The 15109-nt window shown below is 41.4% G+C and overlaps 2 protein-coding genes across 2 annotated transcripts in view; one reads left to right on the top strand and one right to left on the bottom strand.

Moving 5' to 3' along the window:
- Positions 1-15109, top strand: part of LOC139753403 (uncharacterized) — a 298486-nt gene that overhangs the window by 81290 nt on the left and 202087 nt on the right. The gene's annotated exons all lie outside the window — the stretch shown is intronic.
- The window catches only part of LOC139753381 (UDP-glucosyltransferase 2-like), a 30118-nt gene that overhangs the window by 6723 nt on the left and 8286 nt on the right, over positions 1-15109 (bottom strand). Inside the window, exons 4-9 of the mRNA XM_071669815.1 lie at positions 12312-12505; positions 8198-8293; positions 2016-2109; positions 1794-1885; positions 1126-1259; positions 434-653 (exon numbers count right to left, since the gene is read on the bottom strand). Of these exons, the coding sequence (XP_071525916.1) occupies positions 434-653; positions 1126-1259; positions 1794-1885; positions 2016-2109; positions 8198-8293; positions 12312-12505 (830 nt within the window). The remainder of the gene's footprint in view (positions 1-433; positions 654-1125; positions 1260-1793; positions 1886-2015; positions 2110-8197; positions 8294-12311; positions 12506-15109) is intronic.

The following is a 15109-nucleotide window of genomic DNA, read 5'->3' on the forward strand; positions in this document are numbered from 1 at the left end:
TCCCGCAGCAACACCAAGAGACTCTTGCTCCACGTCTCTTATCTACTTCTGCACTAACAATAGCAGCTTACTCCTGACCCGCACTGCCTCGTGTTGGTCAGTACAACATTGCTGTGGTTCTCGCGTTTTTCCCTCCGCCCCTTTTTCGTCCCCATCGCCACAAAAGATTAGACAGTTAACACCTATATACATATTATGGCGGATCTTCCATTTTGTTTACAACTTTTCGCCTTTCATTATGAGTCTGATGGCCATAGTAGTGCACTGCTTGGTGACAATTATGCCTCAGGTGACAAAATACACCTTCATGTGTCATCTTGTACCATCTGAACATTTACTTAATGCAAAAAGGCAATGAGACCGATGAATGGTATGTATTAGTGTCCTTGTTTGGTATTCCGGTAATACTGCTGTGTGAAACCTCGTGTCCTACCTCGTGTCGTGGATGATATCGAGGATGTTTTGTCGTAGGTTGTCGTAGGTGAGGTTGTCCCATTGCAGGAGGCGGCCCCAGCCCTCGCGCTGCACCTGCTCCATGTTGTATTGCTGGTCCAGGAAGACTGGTAGACCAAGGAGCGGCACACCGTGGTAGGTCGCCTCCTGGGTGCTCAAGAGTCCACCGTGGGTGATGAACAGTCGCAGACGAGGATCTCCTGCTTGTAGAGGCACAATCACTAAAGACGGTAAAGTCCCTATAACCAACCAGACAAATCTACGCGTATGATATGGCAATGCGACACTGATAGATTCTGTGTCATAAGGATTACTTTTTGATTACGGACGGTCCACTAGAGAGCTGTATAGAAAGGACTGTAGATTTTTAGTTCTTACATGATTAATCATGTACAGGTACTTCATTTGATTAATACATTCCTTTATGTAGGCCAGTGTATCAGAAGGTTTTATGGATAGTTTTGTGACAGACTGTGGAAAATGTACAAGAATAATTACAAGAAACATTTGTGAAATCCTTAGGATATACTAAGCCTCTAATAAAGGCTTCTGATTATTTAGCACGATGATGCCAGTAAAGAGCGCAAAATTCGCGCGATACTGAGACGGAGAAGATTACGGGAATAAAAAAGTAACCTCAAACTCAAGAATTTAGTTAGTGGCTGAACTAACCAAGAACATCCTGCTGGGGGAGCCACTTGCTCAGGCGGACGTTAGCAGGCATGTTGTCCATGGCGTCCTGGTCCCACTTCCACAGGACACGCTGCTCAAGAGACGAAAACACCTGCAGCAGCAACTTTTGGTATCTGATGAGGTGAATGGTAAGGTTGATCAAGAGTTGACACACCTCAAGCTGGTTTTGACGGGTTGTCAAACGTCAAAGCAAATAATTGCAATATGGATGAACTATTACGAAGCCATGAAAATGTCATAAGAGCATAATATGTTAAGACAAATCATGAAGTGGAGACACACACGTCTAAGGAGGTTATGAAAACGTGATGGGTCAAGACGTTTTGAGGCAGTGTTGAGGCATGGGAAGGCTAAACATGCTACCTTGGTGACTTGATAAGTCAAGAGGTGACAGGTCCACAGAAATGGCATTCAAAGAAGCTTGGGTATGAATCTCCTATGCCACAGAATTGATTCATCATCTATTTAACTCGTTCAAATTGATATATTTTCTTATTCAATGCTTTTAAGAACACTTTAACTGGAACCCAGCGTGGGCACGACGTCCATATACTCACTGAATGTATATCTAAACCTTACCCTGACACCGTAATAGTCCCTGACGTTTATGCATATCAGATGATAATACTTACGAAATGATTACTCACTTCTCTGGCACTAATGACGGTTTGACGAAGGAACCGAGGCTGAAGAAGATAAACCCAGCGTCACCTGCTCCTGCAACCCAGTCATCCAGCTCCTGAAGAAGCAGATGGGTCGATGAGCCATAACCCTCGAACTCCATTTAACATCAAGGTAGAACAAAAGAATGACGTACTTGAGATGGTATGTTATCCTATGGATCTATAGTGAGGGGCGCGGCTACTAACCTGAGGGAGTGGCTGGGCTGGTTGGCAGTGGATGCCTCCAGCGTGGATCACTGTTGGCACGTATGGACTGGTCGGTGTCTCCATCGTCTTCACGCTGCAGGCAGGCAATACTAGAGGTCAAACAATCTAGTTCATGAGTTGGTAATGTAGCTTCTTATTTTCTGTCAACTTCTTTGATCTATACATAAGGCCATTAATAGGAATTATGAAACAAATTAGACTTTGTCCAAGTTATTAGTCTGGGGTTTATTCTTGAGATTTTCCCAACCGCTTCGTAACTGATGGTCTCTGTTCCTGACTTGTCCCGTCCCACGGTATTTCACATGACAATAATCCACTCATGATGTTCGTGTCTGAGCGTCGCCGCTGCGGAGCATGAGAAGCCTTAGTAGTTCACCTCCTGTTCAACAGATGGCAGAGGTATGTCCTGACATTCACATTTGTGCTGTGTCTTCTTTGATCAATGTGATGTTCTTGATGAAAAGCATATCAGATACCTTAAATATGATAGTTTTTTTCACGTTAAAGCTAAAGAGATTAATGACAAGAGTTTATTAGGGATTCAGAGTAATGTATATAATATTCACTCGCAACATGATATTGACTCAAAGGCAATTTCTTATCATCCTATATCCCACAGTAGAGAAATTCAATATAGAATTGCATCCTGTGTGTTCCAGTGAGGATGATGAAGGTTACTGACAAGCAAATCAGGAGAGAAACAAGATATCGGTCTCGAGCTTGTGAAATCGCACCAAGTGTTGGGTCATCCCTCGTGTTCTATCATACAACGGATCAATAGCAAACTCCCATAAGACTTCTGATATTTGTTTTGTTAATTTTAAGCGCTATTTCCGTGTAGGGTAATGATATTAGAAGCATGTAAGCATACCATTATGAGCTATCACTGACTTAAGCTTTGCGGTAGTATTTTCCGTTAACCTTGTTCTTATAATGATATAGATTTTTTTTTTTTTTTTTTTATACTTTGTCGCTGTCTCCCGCGTTCGCGAGGCAGCGCAAGGAAACAGACGAAAGAAATGGCCCAACCCCCCCCCATACACATGTATATACATACGTTCACACACGCAAATATACATACCTACACCTTTCCATGGTTTCCCCCAACGTTTTCACATGTCTTTGATTCATCCACTGCAGCACGAAAACCCCGGTAACCACATCGCCCAATTCACTTATCCTTGCCCCCTTTCCCCCTTTCTTGCATTTCAGGCCCCCATCCACAAAATTTTTTTCACCCACTTTCCACCCCAATTTTGGGTCTCCCTTTTCCCCTCCTCTTCCCTCCACCTCCGACACATATACCTCTTAGTCAACCTTTTCCTCACCTTTCTCCCTTTCCCAAACCATTTCAAAACACCCTCTTCTCTCTCTAAACCACGCTCTTTTTTTCCACACACTCTCTTACCCTTACGTTACTTACTCGATTAAACCACCTCACACCACACATTGTCCCAACACTCATTTCCAGCCACCACCCCTCGACAACCTATCATACCCACCCTCGCAACCAAAACATTGTTGAACCACTTTTTCCTTCAAACAACCCATTTTTTGCTTTCCGAGAAAATTTTTCTCGCTTCCACACATTCTTCAAGCCCCAGAATTTTCGCCCCCTCCCCCCCCCTTTGGGCCATTTCCCCGCTCCATTTTTCCATTCCTGCCAGACCCACCCCCAAAATCTAAAACATTTCACTTCCTCCATTTCCCCCCAAAATTAAAACCCACCCCCCAAATTGACGCCCTCAACCCTACGACCTAAAAACCCTTTGCCTTATTCACTTTTCCCTTTTACTTTCTTTTTTCCCACACACTTTACCAAACTCTCACCATTTCTGCAGTTTCTCACATGAACACCACCAGCGCTGTATCACACGAACAACAACTGACTCACTTCCCAAACCTCATCCCCAACCCCAACTTATATTTTTCCCCCTTTTTTTCCAAAACTCTTGCATTTACCCCCCCTAACAACCCCATCCATAAAAAAATTAAAAAACCAGGGACATCCACACCCCTGCCGCAAACCTACTTTCACTAAACCAATCACTTTCCTCCTTCCTACACGTACACATCCCTTTACATCCTCAAAAAAAACTTTCACTGCTTCCAACCCAACTTGCCTCCCACACCATATATTCTTAATATTTTCCACGAGCACTCTATAAACTTATCAATCCCTTCCCCAACCCAAAAAATTACTAAAAAAATCCATTTGCTTTTTCTAAGTATTTCCACAACATTTTTCAAAGAAAACCCCTACCACACTCCCTACCATTTCTGAAACCCCTGCTCTTTCCCCCAATTTGAGCTCAACAGCCTTCACCCTCTCAATCAACACCCTCCCATAAATTTCCGGGAATACTCAACAAACTTATACCTCTGAAATTTGAGCACTCACCTTTTACCCCCTTTGCCTTTGTACAATGGCACAAATCAGCATTTCCCCAATCCCAGGCACCTCACCGAGTCATACTACATTAAATAACCTACCAACCATCAACAATACAGTCACCCCCTTTTTTTTAAAAAATTCCACTGCAATAAAACCAAAAAATGCGCCTTTTTCCGGGTTCATCTCCGCAAAGTTTTTCTACCTCTTTTCCGTTTACCAAATCATTTTTCCCCAACCCTCCCACTTTGCACACCACCTCGACCAAACCCCTATATCTGCCCCCTTCATCAATACATTTAAACAAACCCTTCAAAAATTTTAAATTTTACACTAATTAAAAAAAAAAAACATAAATTTAAGGTTTTTTTTTTTTTTTGTAAATTTTTCTATTTCGAAAAGAGCAGAAGATACAAAAACACTTTTTTAAAAAAATTTAAAAAATTGTCTAGGACTCTGGGATCTTAGATAACTGCATAAAGAAGACAATTTCCCAAACGTTATCTAATTTTTCATGGGGAAAAGTGGAAATAAACACACTGTTAATGATGAGAACTACCTTGATTCCCCTCTGGGAAACCCGGGGCGTCGTCTGGCCACAGCTGACGGGGCCCTACCCTTCCTCTATCCCGGATACAAGCGAATCTAATGTTTTATAACAATATAGATTTTCGTGACAAACACTTATAACATACAGATGCCACTTCCATAAAAAATCAACCCCATAACGAACTTTAACCCCCACAGCGTCAAAGTATATTATATATATATATTATTAATTATATTTATTTATAATATAATATATTCCCTGGGGATAGGGGGGAAAAAAATACTTCCCCCGTATTCCCCGCGGCGTAGAAGGGGACAAAAGGGGAGGGGGGCGGGGGGCTGGAAATCCTCCCCTCTCGTTTTTTTTTTTTTTTTTTTTTTTTTTTGTTTTTTTTTTTTAATTTTTCCAAAAGAAGGAACAGAGAAGAGGGGCCCGGTGAATTTCCCTCAAAGCCCCTCCTCTGTTCTTAAAAAGCTACCTCGCTATCGCGGGAAATACGAATAGTATAAAAAAAAAAAAAAAAAAAAAAAAAAATATATATATAAAATTATAAAAATATATAAAACGGGGGTTTTAGGGAGGTAATGCAAGAGTTTGGAAAAAGGGCAAGTATGAAGTCGTTGGGGGGGGGGAGAGCTTGGGGAAATGATCATTGTTGTTCGGGTTAATGAACAGGGGGGGGGCTGATTCATGTGAGAAACTCAAAGCTGGGGACTGAGTTTTGGGAAAGTGGGTTTTAAAAAAAAAGTTGAGTAAATGGAATAAGACAAGGGTTTTTAGGTACGTAGGGTTGAGGGGCAAGTTAATTGGGGGGTAATTTGAAAGGGGAAAAAACTGGAAAAAAAGTAAAGTGTTTTAATATCTGGGAGTGGATTGGCAGCGGATGGAACCATGGAAGCGGAAGTGGATCATAGGGGGGGGGGGGCAAAACTGGGACCTTGAAGAATGTTTGGAATCGAAACATTTTCTCGGGAAAACAAAAAAGGTTGTTTTGAAGAATATGGTTCCAACAATGTTGTACGGGTTTCGAGGGGGGGGCTTGATAGAGTTGGCGCAGGAGGGTGGATTGCGGAAATAATGTTTTTAGGGCAATGTGTGGTGGAGGGGTGGGGTTTTACGAGTAATAACGAAAGGGGAAAAGAGATGTGTGGAAATAAAAACTTTGAAGAGCAAAAGGGTGTTTTGAAAGGGGTTTGGGCACAGAGAAATATGAGAAAGATTGACCCAAAAGGATATATTTCGGGGGTGGGGGGCGGGAGAAGGGGGAACCAAATTGGGGGTGGAAAGATGAGTGAAAAAGATTTTGTGTGATCGGGCCTTTCCATGGTTTACCCCAGACGCTTCACATGTCTTGATTCAATCCACTGACAGCACGTCAACCCCGTATACCACATCGCTCCAATTCACTCTATTCCTTGCCCTCCTTTCACCCTTCTGCATGTTCAGGCCCCGATCACACAAAATCTTTTCACTCCATCTTTCCACCTCCAATTTGGTCTCCCTCTTCCTCGTTCCCTCCACCTCCGACACATATATCCTCTTAGTCAACCTTTCCTCACTCATTCTCTCCATGTGCCCAAACCATTTCAAAACACCCTCTTCTGCTCTCTCAACCACGCTCTTTTTATTTCCACACATCTCTCTTACCCTTACGTTACTTACTCGATTAAACCACCTCACACCACACATTGTCCTCAGACATCTCATTTCCAGCACATCCATCCTCCTGCGCACAACTCTATCCATAGCCCACGCCTCGCAACCATACAACATTGTTGGAACCACTATTCCTTCAAACATACCCATTTTTGCTTTCCGAGATAATGTTCTCGACTTCCACACATTCTTCAAGGCTCCCAGAATTTTCGCCCCCTCCCCCACCCTATGGTCCACTTCCGCTTCCATGGTTCCATTCGCTGCCAGATCCACTCCCAGATATCTAAAACACTTCACTTCCTCCAGTTTTTCTCAATTCAAACTCACCTCCCAATTGACTTGACCCTCAACCCTACTGTACCTAATAACCTTGCTCTTATTCACATTTACTCTTAACTTTCTTCTTCCACACACTTTACCAAACTCAGTCACCAGCTTCTGCAGTTTCTCACATGAATCAGCCACCAGCGCTGTATCATCAGCGAACAACAACTGACTCACTTCCCAAGCTCTCTCATCCCCAACAGACTTCATACTTGCCCCTCTTTCCAAAACTCTTGCATTTACCTCCCTAACAACCCCATCCATAAACAAATTAAACAACCATGGAGACATCACACACCCCTGCCGCAAACCTACATTCACTGAGAACCAATCACTTTCCTCTCTTCCTACACGTACACATGCCTTACATCCTCGATAAAAACTTTTCACTGCTTCCAACAACTTGCCTCCCACACCATATATTCTTAATACCTTCCACAGAGCATCTCTATCAACTCTATCATATGCCTTCTCCAGATCCATAAATGCTACATACAAATCCATTTGCTTTTCTAAGTATTTCTCACATACATTCTTCAAAGCAAACACCTGATCCACACATCCTCTACCACTTCTGAAACCACACTGCTCTTCCCCAATTTGATGCTCTGTACATGCCTTCACCCTCTCAATCAACACCCTCCCATATAATTTACCAGGAATACTCAACAAACTTATACCTCTGTAATTTGAGCACTCACTCTTATCCCCTTTGCCTTTGTACAATGGCACTATGCACGCATTCCGCCAATCCTCAGGCACCTCACCATGAGTCATACATACATTAAATAACCTTACCAACCAGTCAACAATACAGTCACCCCCTTTTTTAATAAATTCCACTGCAATACCATCCAAACCTGCTGCCTTGCCGGCTTTCATCTTCCGCAAAGCTTTTACTACCTCTTCTCTGTTTACCAAATCATTTTCCCTAACCCTCTCACTTTGCACACCACCTCGACCAAAACACCCTATATCTGCCACTCTATCATCAGATACATTCAACAAACCTTCAAAATATAGATGTTTACACTAATTAGAAAAAAAAAACATAAATTCTAAGGTTTTTTTTTTTTTTGTAAATTTCTATTTCGAACAGAGCAGAAGATACAAAAACAGCTTTTTAAAAAACTTAAAAGATTGTCTAGGACTCTGGGATCTTAGATAGACTGCATAGAAGATAGACAGATTCCAGAGCGTTATCTATATTTCATCGGGAACAGTGGAAGTAAGACACACCTGTTAATGATGATGAGACTACCATTGATTCTCATCTGGGTAAGACTCGGGGCGTCGTCTGGCCACAGCTGACGGCTCGTACACTCTTCCTCTATCCTGGATACAAGCGAGATCTAATGTTGTTATAACAATATAGATTTGCGTGACAAACACTTAGTAACACTACAGATGCCTACTTCCATAAATAATCAATCTCATAACGAACATTACCCTACAGCGTCAAAGTATATATATATATATATATATATATATATATATATATATATATATATATATATATTCCCTGGGGATAGGGGAGAAAGAATACTTCCCACGTATTCCCTGCGTGTCGTAGAAGGCGACTAAAAGGGAAGGGAGCGGGGGGCTGGAAATCCTCCCCTCTCGTTTTTTTTTTTTTTTTTTTTTTTTTTTGTTTTTTTTTTTAATTTTCCAAAAGAAGGAACAGAGAAGAGGGCCAGGTGAGGATATTCCCTCAAAGGCCCAGTCCTCTGTTCTTAACGCTACCTCGCTATCGCGGGAAATAGCGAATAGTATGAAAAAAAAAAAAAAAAAAAAAAAAAAAATATATATATATATATATATATATATATATACGGGGTTGTTAGGGAGGTGAATGCAAGAGTTTTGGAAAGAGGGGCAAGTATGAAGTCTGTTGGGGATGAGAGAGCTTGGGAAGTGAGTCAGTTGTTGTTCGGTAATGATACAGCGCTGGTGGCTGATTCATGTGAGAAACTGCAAAGGCTGGTGACTGAGTTTGGTAAAGTGTGTGAAAGAAGAAAGTTAAGAGTAAATGTGAATAAGAGCAAGGTTATTAGGTACAGTAGTGTTGAGGGTCAAGTTAATTGGGAGGTAAGTTTGAATGGAGAAAAACTGGAAGAAGTAAAGTGTTTTAGATATCTGGGAGTGGATCTGGCAGCGGATGGAACCATGGAAGCGGAAGTGGATCATAGGGTGGGGGAGGGGGCGAAAATTCTGGGAGCCTTGAAGAATGTTTGGAAGTCGAGAACATTATCTCGGAAAGCAAAAATGGGTATGTTTGAAGGAATAGTGGTTCCAACAATGTTGTACGGTTGCGAGGCGTGGGCTATGGATAGAGTTGTGCGCAGGAGGATGGATGTGCTGGAAATGAGATGTTTGAGGACAATGTGTGGTGTGAGGTGGTTTGATCGAGTAAGTAACGTAAGGGTAAGAGAGATGTGTGGAAATATAAAAGCGTGGTTGAGAGAGCAGAATAGGGTGTTTTGAAATGGTTTGGGCACATGGAGAGAATGAGTGAGGAAAGATTGACCAAGAGGATATATGTGTCGGAGGTGGAGGGAGCGAGGAGAAGTGGGAGACCAAATTGGAGGTGGAAAGATAGAGTGAAAAAGATTTTGTGTGATCGGGGCCTGAACATGCAGGAGGGTGAAAGGAGGGCAAGGAATAGAGTGAATTGGATCGATGTGGTATACCGGGTTTGACATGCTGTCAGTGGGTTGAATCAGGGCATGTGAAGCGTCTGGGGTAAACCATGGAAAGCTGTGTAGGTATGTATATTTGCGTGTGTGGACGTATGTATATACATGTGTATGGGGGTGGGTTGGGCCATTTCTTTCGTCTGTTTCCTTGCGACAAAGCAAAAAATAAAAAAAAAATAATATATATATATATATATATATATATATATATATATATATATATATATATATATATATATATATATATATATATTCATTATACTTTGTCGCTGTCTCCCGCGTTAACGAGGTAGCGCAAGGAAACAAACGAAAGAATGGCCCAACCCACCCACATACACATGTATATACATACACGTCCACACACGCACATATACATACCTATACATTTCAACGTATACTTATATATGCATACACAGACATATACATATATGCACATGTACATAATTCATACTTGCTGCCTTTATTCATTCTCGTCGCCACTCCGCCACACATGAAATAAAAACCCCCTCCCCGCAAGGGCGCGAGGTAGCGCTAGGAAAAGACAACAAAAGCCACATTCGTTAACACTCAATCTCTAGCTGTCATGTGTAATGCACCGAAACCACAGCTCCCTTTCCACATCTAGGCACCACAAAACTTTCCAATGTTTACCCCAGACGCTTCATATGCCCTAGTCCAATCCACTGACAGCACGTCGACCCCTGTATACCACATCGTTCCAATTTACATTATCATTTGCACGCCTTTCACTCTCTTGCATGTTCAGGCCCCGATCGCTCAAAATCTTTTTCACTCCATCTTTCCACCTCTAATTTGGTCTCCCACTCCTCGTTCCCTTCACCTCTCACACATATAAACTTTTTGTCAATCTTTCGCCACTCATTCTCTCCATGTGACCAAACCATTTTAAAACACCCTCTTCTGCTCTCTCAACCACACTCTTCTTATTTCCACACATCTCTCTTACCCTTTCATTACTTGATCAAACCACTTCACCCCACATATTGTTCTCAAACATCTCATTTCCAGCACATCCACCCTCCTCCGAACAACCCTATCTATAGCCCACGCCTCGCAACCATATAACATTGTTAGAACCACTATTCCTTCAAGCATACCCATTTTTGCTTTCCGAGATAATGATCTCGCCTTCCACACATTCTTCAACGCTCCCAGAACCTTCGCCCCCTCCCCCACCCTGTGACTCACTTCCGCTTCCATGGTTCCATCCGCTGCAAATATACTCCCAGATATGTAAAACACTTCACTTCCTCCAGTTCTTCCCCATTCAAACTTACCTCCCATTTGACTTGTCCCTCAACCCAACTGTACCTAATAATCTTGCTATTATTCACATTTACTCTCAGCTTTCTTCTTTCACACACTTTACCAAACTCATCACCAGCTTTTGCAGTTTCTCACCCGAATCATCCACCAGCGCGGTATCATCAGCGAACAACTGACACAACAGACTGCATACTTGCCCCGCTTCCGCAAACCGACATTCCCTGGGAATCAATCACTTTCCTCTCTTCCTACTCGTACACACACACACACACACACACACACACACACACACATATATATATATATATATATATATATATATATATATATATATATATATATATATATATATATATATCCTAGCCTGAGACAGGTACCTATTCTATCGATCAGACCCTAGGAGTGGATGAACAGCTGGGTTGACTGTGGATCGACTGCCGTCACCAGGATTCGAACCTATGCGCTCGACCCTGGGCGACCTGTGTGTGCGTCATGGTTATAGTATCAACACTCATGATAAATATAAAAAAGATTGATAGCACATTTGATATGAATATCAGAAATACTGTACATAGCATTGTATCTCAGGAGAAGGAACGCACAGGTTCCTGCAAGGTGTGAGGCTTCGTACTGAAATAACTAGGTGTCCACACTACAAGCCGGATGTATCGGGAAACTCAAACTTATATGGAGTTTTATCAGTAAATCTGCAGTTATAGTGGATATCTTAGGAGTTAATTTGCTGTAAAATAGGCCTGGAAAATAGGGAATTTCACTGGTCTAGTTATCTCGAAAATTGCCACACAGACTGTCATCAGTTGCTGCCATTGAGTTGTGAGTCTTCGTATTAATTCTTCAGGGGATCTGTTCCTTCGTTGATCTAAATGCAAACTGGAAGACAATATCATTTACAGCAGTTTTTTTATCATTCTGATATCCACATTTTGGTATTCGTATTGTTGGTCATTGTGTCGTTCATGCAAAGCCCCTCTCGCCGACGAGAAGTCCCGTGTTTACAAGATGCGGCGTTTGAAAGTTCGTCCAGGGTTCTCTTGCTTGCTGAAGCATACGAAAACAGCATTTTATTAGTGACGGCATGTTCGACATGCCCTGCCATGCATTCACTTTCTACTCAGCGTTCTTATACGATTGCAAATGCTGCTCTTTTGAAAGTAGTTGGTTTATACAAATACAATGTCTGGACGCCTCCCATGATGGCTGTGAGTTCGTGTTGAGCTTCGTTATTATCTTGTGAGAGTCTAGCACGATTGGTAGTTGACATACGAGGGACAGTCTGATAGAGAGAAAAATGATACAAATGATGTAATGTCCTACGGAAAAGAGAAGCAAGGAAGACAAGGGCAATCTACCTTGGGTAGAAGTAGTATAGAGTAGCGATTCTCCAGATGACTTCGATCAATGTGCTGAACATCCTGTTGGTGAAGGTGAGCGGGTACTCCTGCTCCAGAAAGCGGTTTCCCACTATCGAAGGGAAGTGTGGGTTGCCAGCCACGTCGCTGTAACTTCCCAGTAGAGCGTTTGGGGACATGTGAATATATGGCACCTGAAGAAAAAATCATTATAAAGCATTTGGTAAAGAAAAAGATAATGATAATCATAACGAAAATTGAACGTGTTACCCTGAGAAATTCGCTCTTTGAACTGAGAAATGTTCCCAGTAAACTGAAAATGATATAAATGTATTCATCGGAGGACCTGAAGGTACAATGATGAACACTAGAAGTGTATAAGACAACTTGAGGACAGCATGGCAGAAGAAACTACTCCATAAGGTAAGGGATTCTGCTCAGGAAGAAGAAAGTCATCTCTAACAAGTAAGTTTCAAAGTATGGATGGAGAGGGAGTGGGAGAAAATAGCGGAGGCTAGGAATCCCCAGGCATCCAAATATCATCAACCTAAAGCCATGACAATGATCATAACCGCCTGGACATTCAAGAAAAAAAAGGAAAATAAAAAAAAAAAGTCGGTTGAGGAGCATTAGTCTTCATAGCAAAGAGATCTACGCAAGTGTTTACTGCCAATGACAGAATCCACGTCAGAGATTCTGTTCTGAGTCAGTTCAAATAACATGGTCCTGGACCTCATCAAGGTATATACCTATATGTTGCAAGCCCTGATGTCCGTTATAACTAAGGCTTCATTACAGTTCCTTCCAGGATGTAACTGAATCCTTGTGACGTCTTCGTACTGAGGAATTCTTAACAATTTTCGGGTCTGATTATCCGCAAAAACTGATCTATTTCGACGTACGGTATCTGAAGGGGATTTCCTGCCCGATCCTTGATAGACTAATCTAAGGATCACCGTAAAGACCAGCTTGCCTGCTGCTTGGTCCAACGCCCTCGACAGGTGTGACCCACAGACCGTCAATGGGCTTTGCTTTGCTATCGGTTAGTTTCCAATTCCCAATGAAACACGTCAGAAAACATATATCAGATTTACAGGAAATTATTGATTATTGATTATTGATTATGTAGACTTGTACACAGTCATCTACTCAAACGAATATTCTATCCGAACTATGGCAGGCAAAAACCTCAGAATCTTCAGTTTCCCACAACACTAATGATACATAGGATTACCAGAATGGCTCTGAAATGTTCCTATATTAATAATTCAAGTAATTGATTAATTACCCAACAACGGTCTCTAACTCCTTCAGGACTCAATGGTTTGTGGATTTCATAGACAAAACTATAGACTCGAAAGACTTTTACCAGCATTTATGATTGTTCGTTTCGTCCAATCAAGCATTAACCTTTTCTCATATGTAATTCTAACCTTTTCCTTTGCTGTCTACAGGATTCAAGGGAGATTGGATCTCCCGTAATATTTAGACTAAGAGTCATTTCAAGTCCATACGTTGGTAGGCAACTTAGCTTTACTGTGCCAGGGGCTAGTTGTAGTTTTAACTGAGGCTGAGTCTTAAGCCATAGTTCCACACATGGCGGTGTTCTAGTTGATATAAAAGATTTAATCCTTTTCTATATCATATCTTGGGCCGAACCGACGCGCCAGCTACGAGAAAGGCGACAAAGTTATTGATAACTTGTTAATTTTTGTGATTAAACTAAATTTTTATGGCCTGAGTCATCAAGGTGAAATTTCACTGTGTAACAGTGCGTGAATAAGTCAGTGAACTTTCGGCTCTTAAAGTAAAGCAACACAAATCTAAAGTAAAACTAAGTTCTACATCTGTTAAGAAAATATACCTGTTAATGGTTTCTGTTCTTAAAGGAAGCATAACGCCATTTGATAACTGATGTAAACCTAAAATGAAATAGTATAACGAAACAGTACCAAAACAGTGCAGTAATACTACACTAAATTAGTATATCAATATAATGCTGCGGTTATAAATTGTATATACTGATGAGTCCCGCTTGGTAACTGAGCCCACCATTTTGAGCCATTATTGTCCACTCAGAACTTTATCAACATGAAAGTCTTTCAATCATTGTTCGTCTCAAGTACAAATCATTCCTATATAGAATAAGATTTTCAGGACATAAACGAAATAGAAACGCAGTATCCTTGTTAAAAAAAACACTGCAGATTACTTTGCCTCATTCGAAGTATAACCCTTGTCCACGAGATTGTCTCCATTACCAGTTATTACGAGTGAAATCAGACAAATCTAGCCTTAGATATCTATTTGGATCGAGATTATCAAAGTCTTTGATAAATTTGAGTAGATCTATTTCATCTGTTCATCTAAACTTCTCTAAGTTTAAGTCGTTTAGATGGATTTCAAAGGATCTATTTGCTTCTAAGTTCGGGTATACTAGTTGCTTGTCAAAACTGTGTTGTCTCCCATTCATCTAACTATTTGTTCAAGTAGGGTGACCTAAACTGAACACAGTATTCAGGGTGGGGACAAACCAGCGAAATGCAAAAAACATGAGGATTCCTCAAACATGACTCGCAAATCTGTGCAATTGAATAGACGTGTGGGTGTGCGTCTGCTTGGAGTACCATACTTGTAACCTGCAAGGTTGCTGCTCGTGGTGTAGTGTAGTGCGGGGCTCGTAAAGCAGACCTGCATTTACAGCTCGTAAAAGATCTCCCTTATCAGCCCATTGAAAGGTATCTGGGTAAGTGAAGTACTCCTTGTTTTCAGTTTATAAAAACGTATATATAAACTTG

The sequence above is a fragment of the Panulirus ornatus genome, chromosome 2 (assembly GCF_036320965.1).
Source record: "Panulirus ornatus isolate Po-2019 chromosome 2, ASM3632096v1, whole genome shotgun sequence".
NCBI lineage: Eukaryota > Metazoa > Arthropoda > Malacostraca > Decapoda > Palinuridae > Panulirus > Panulirus ornatus.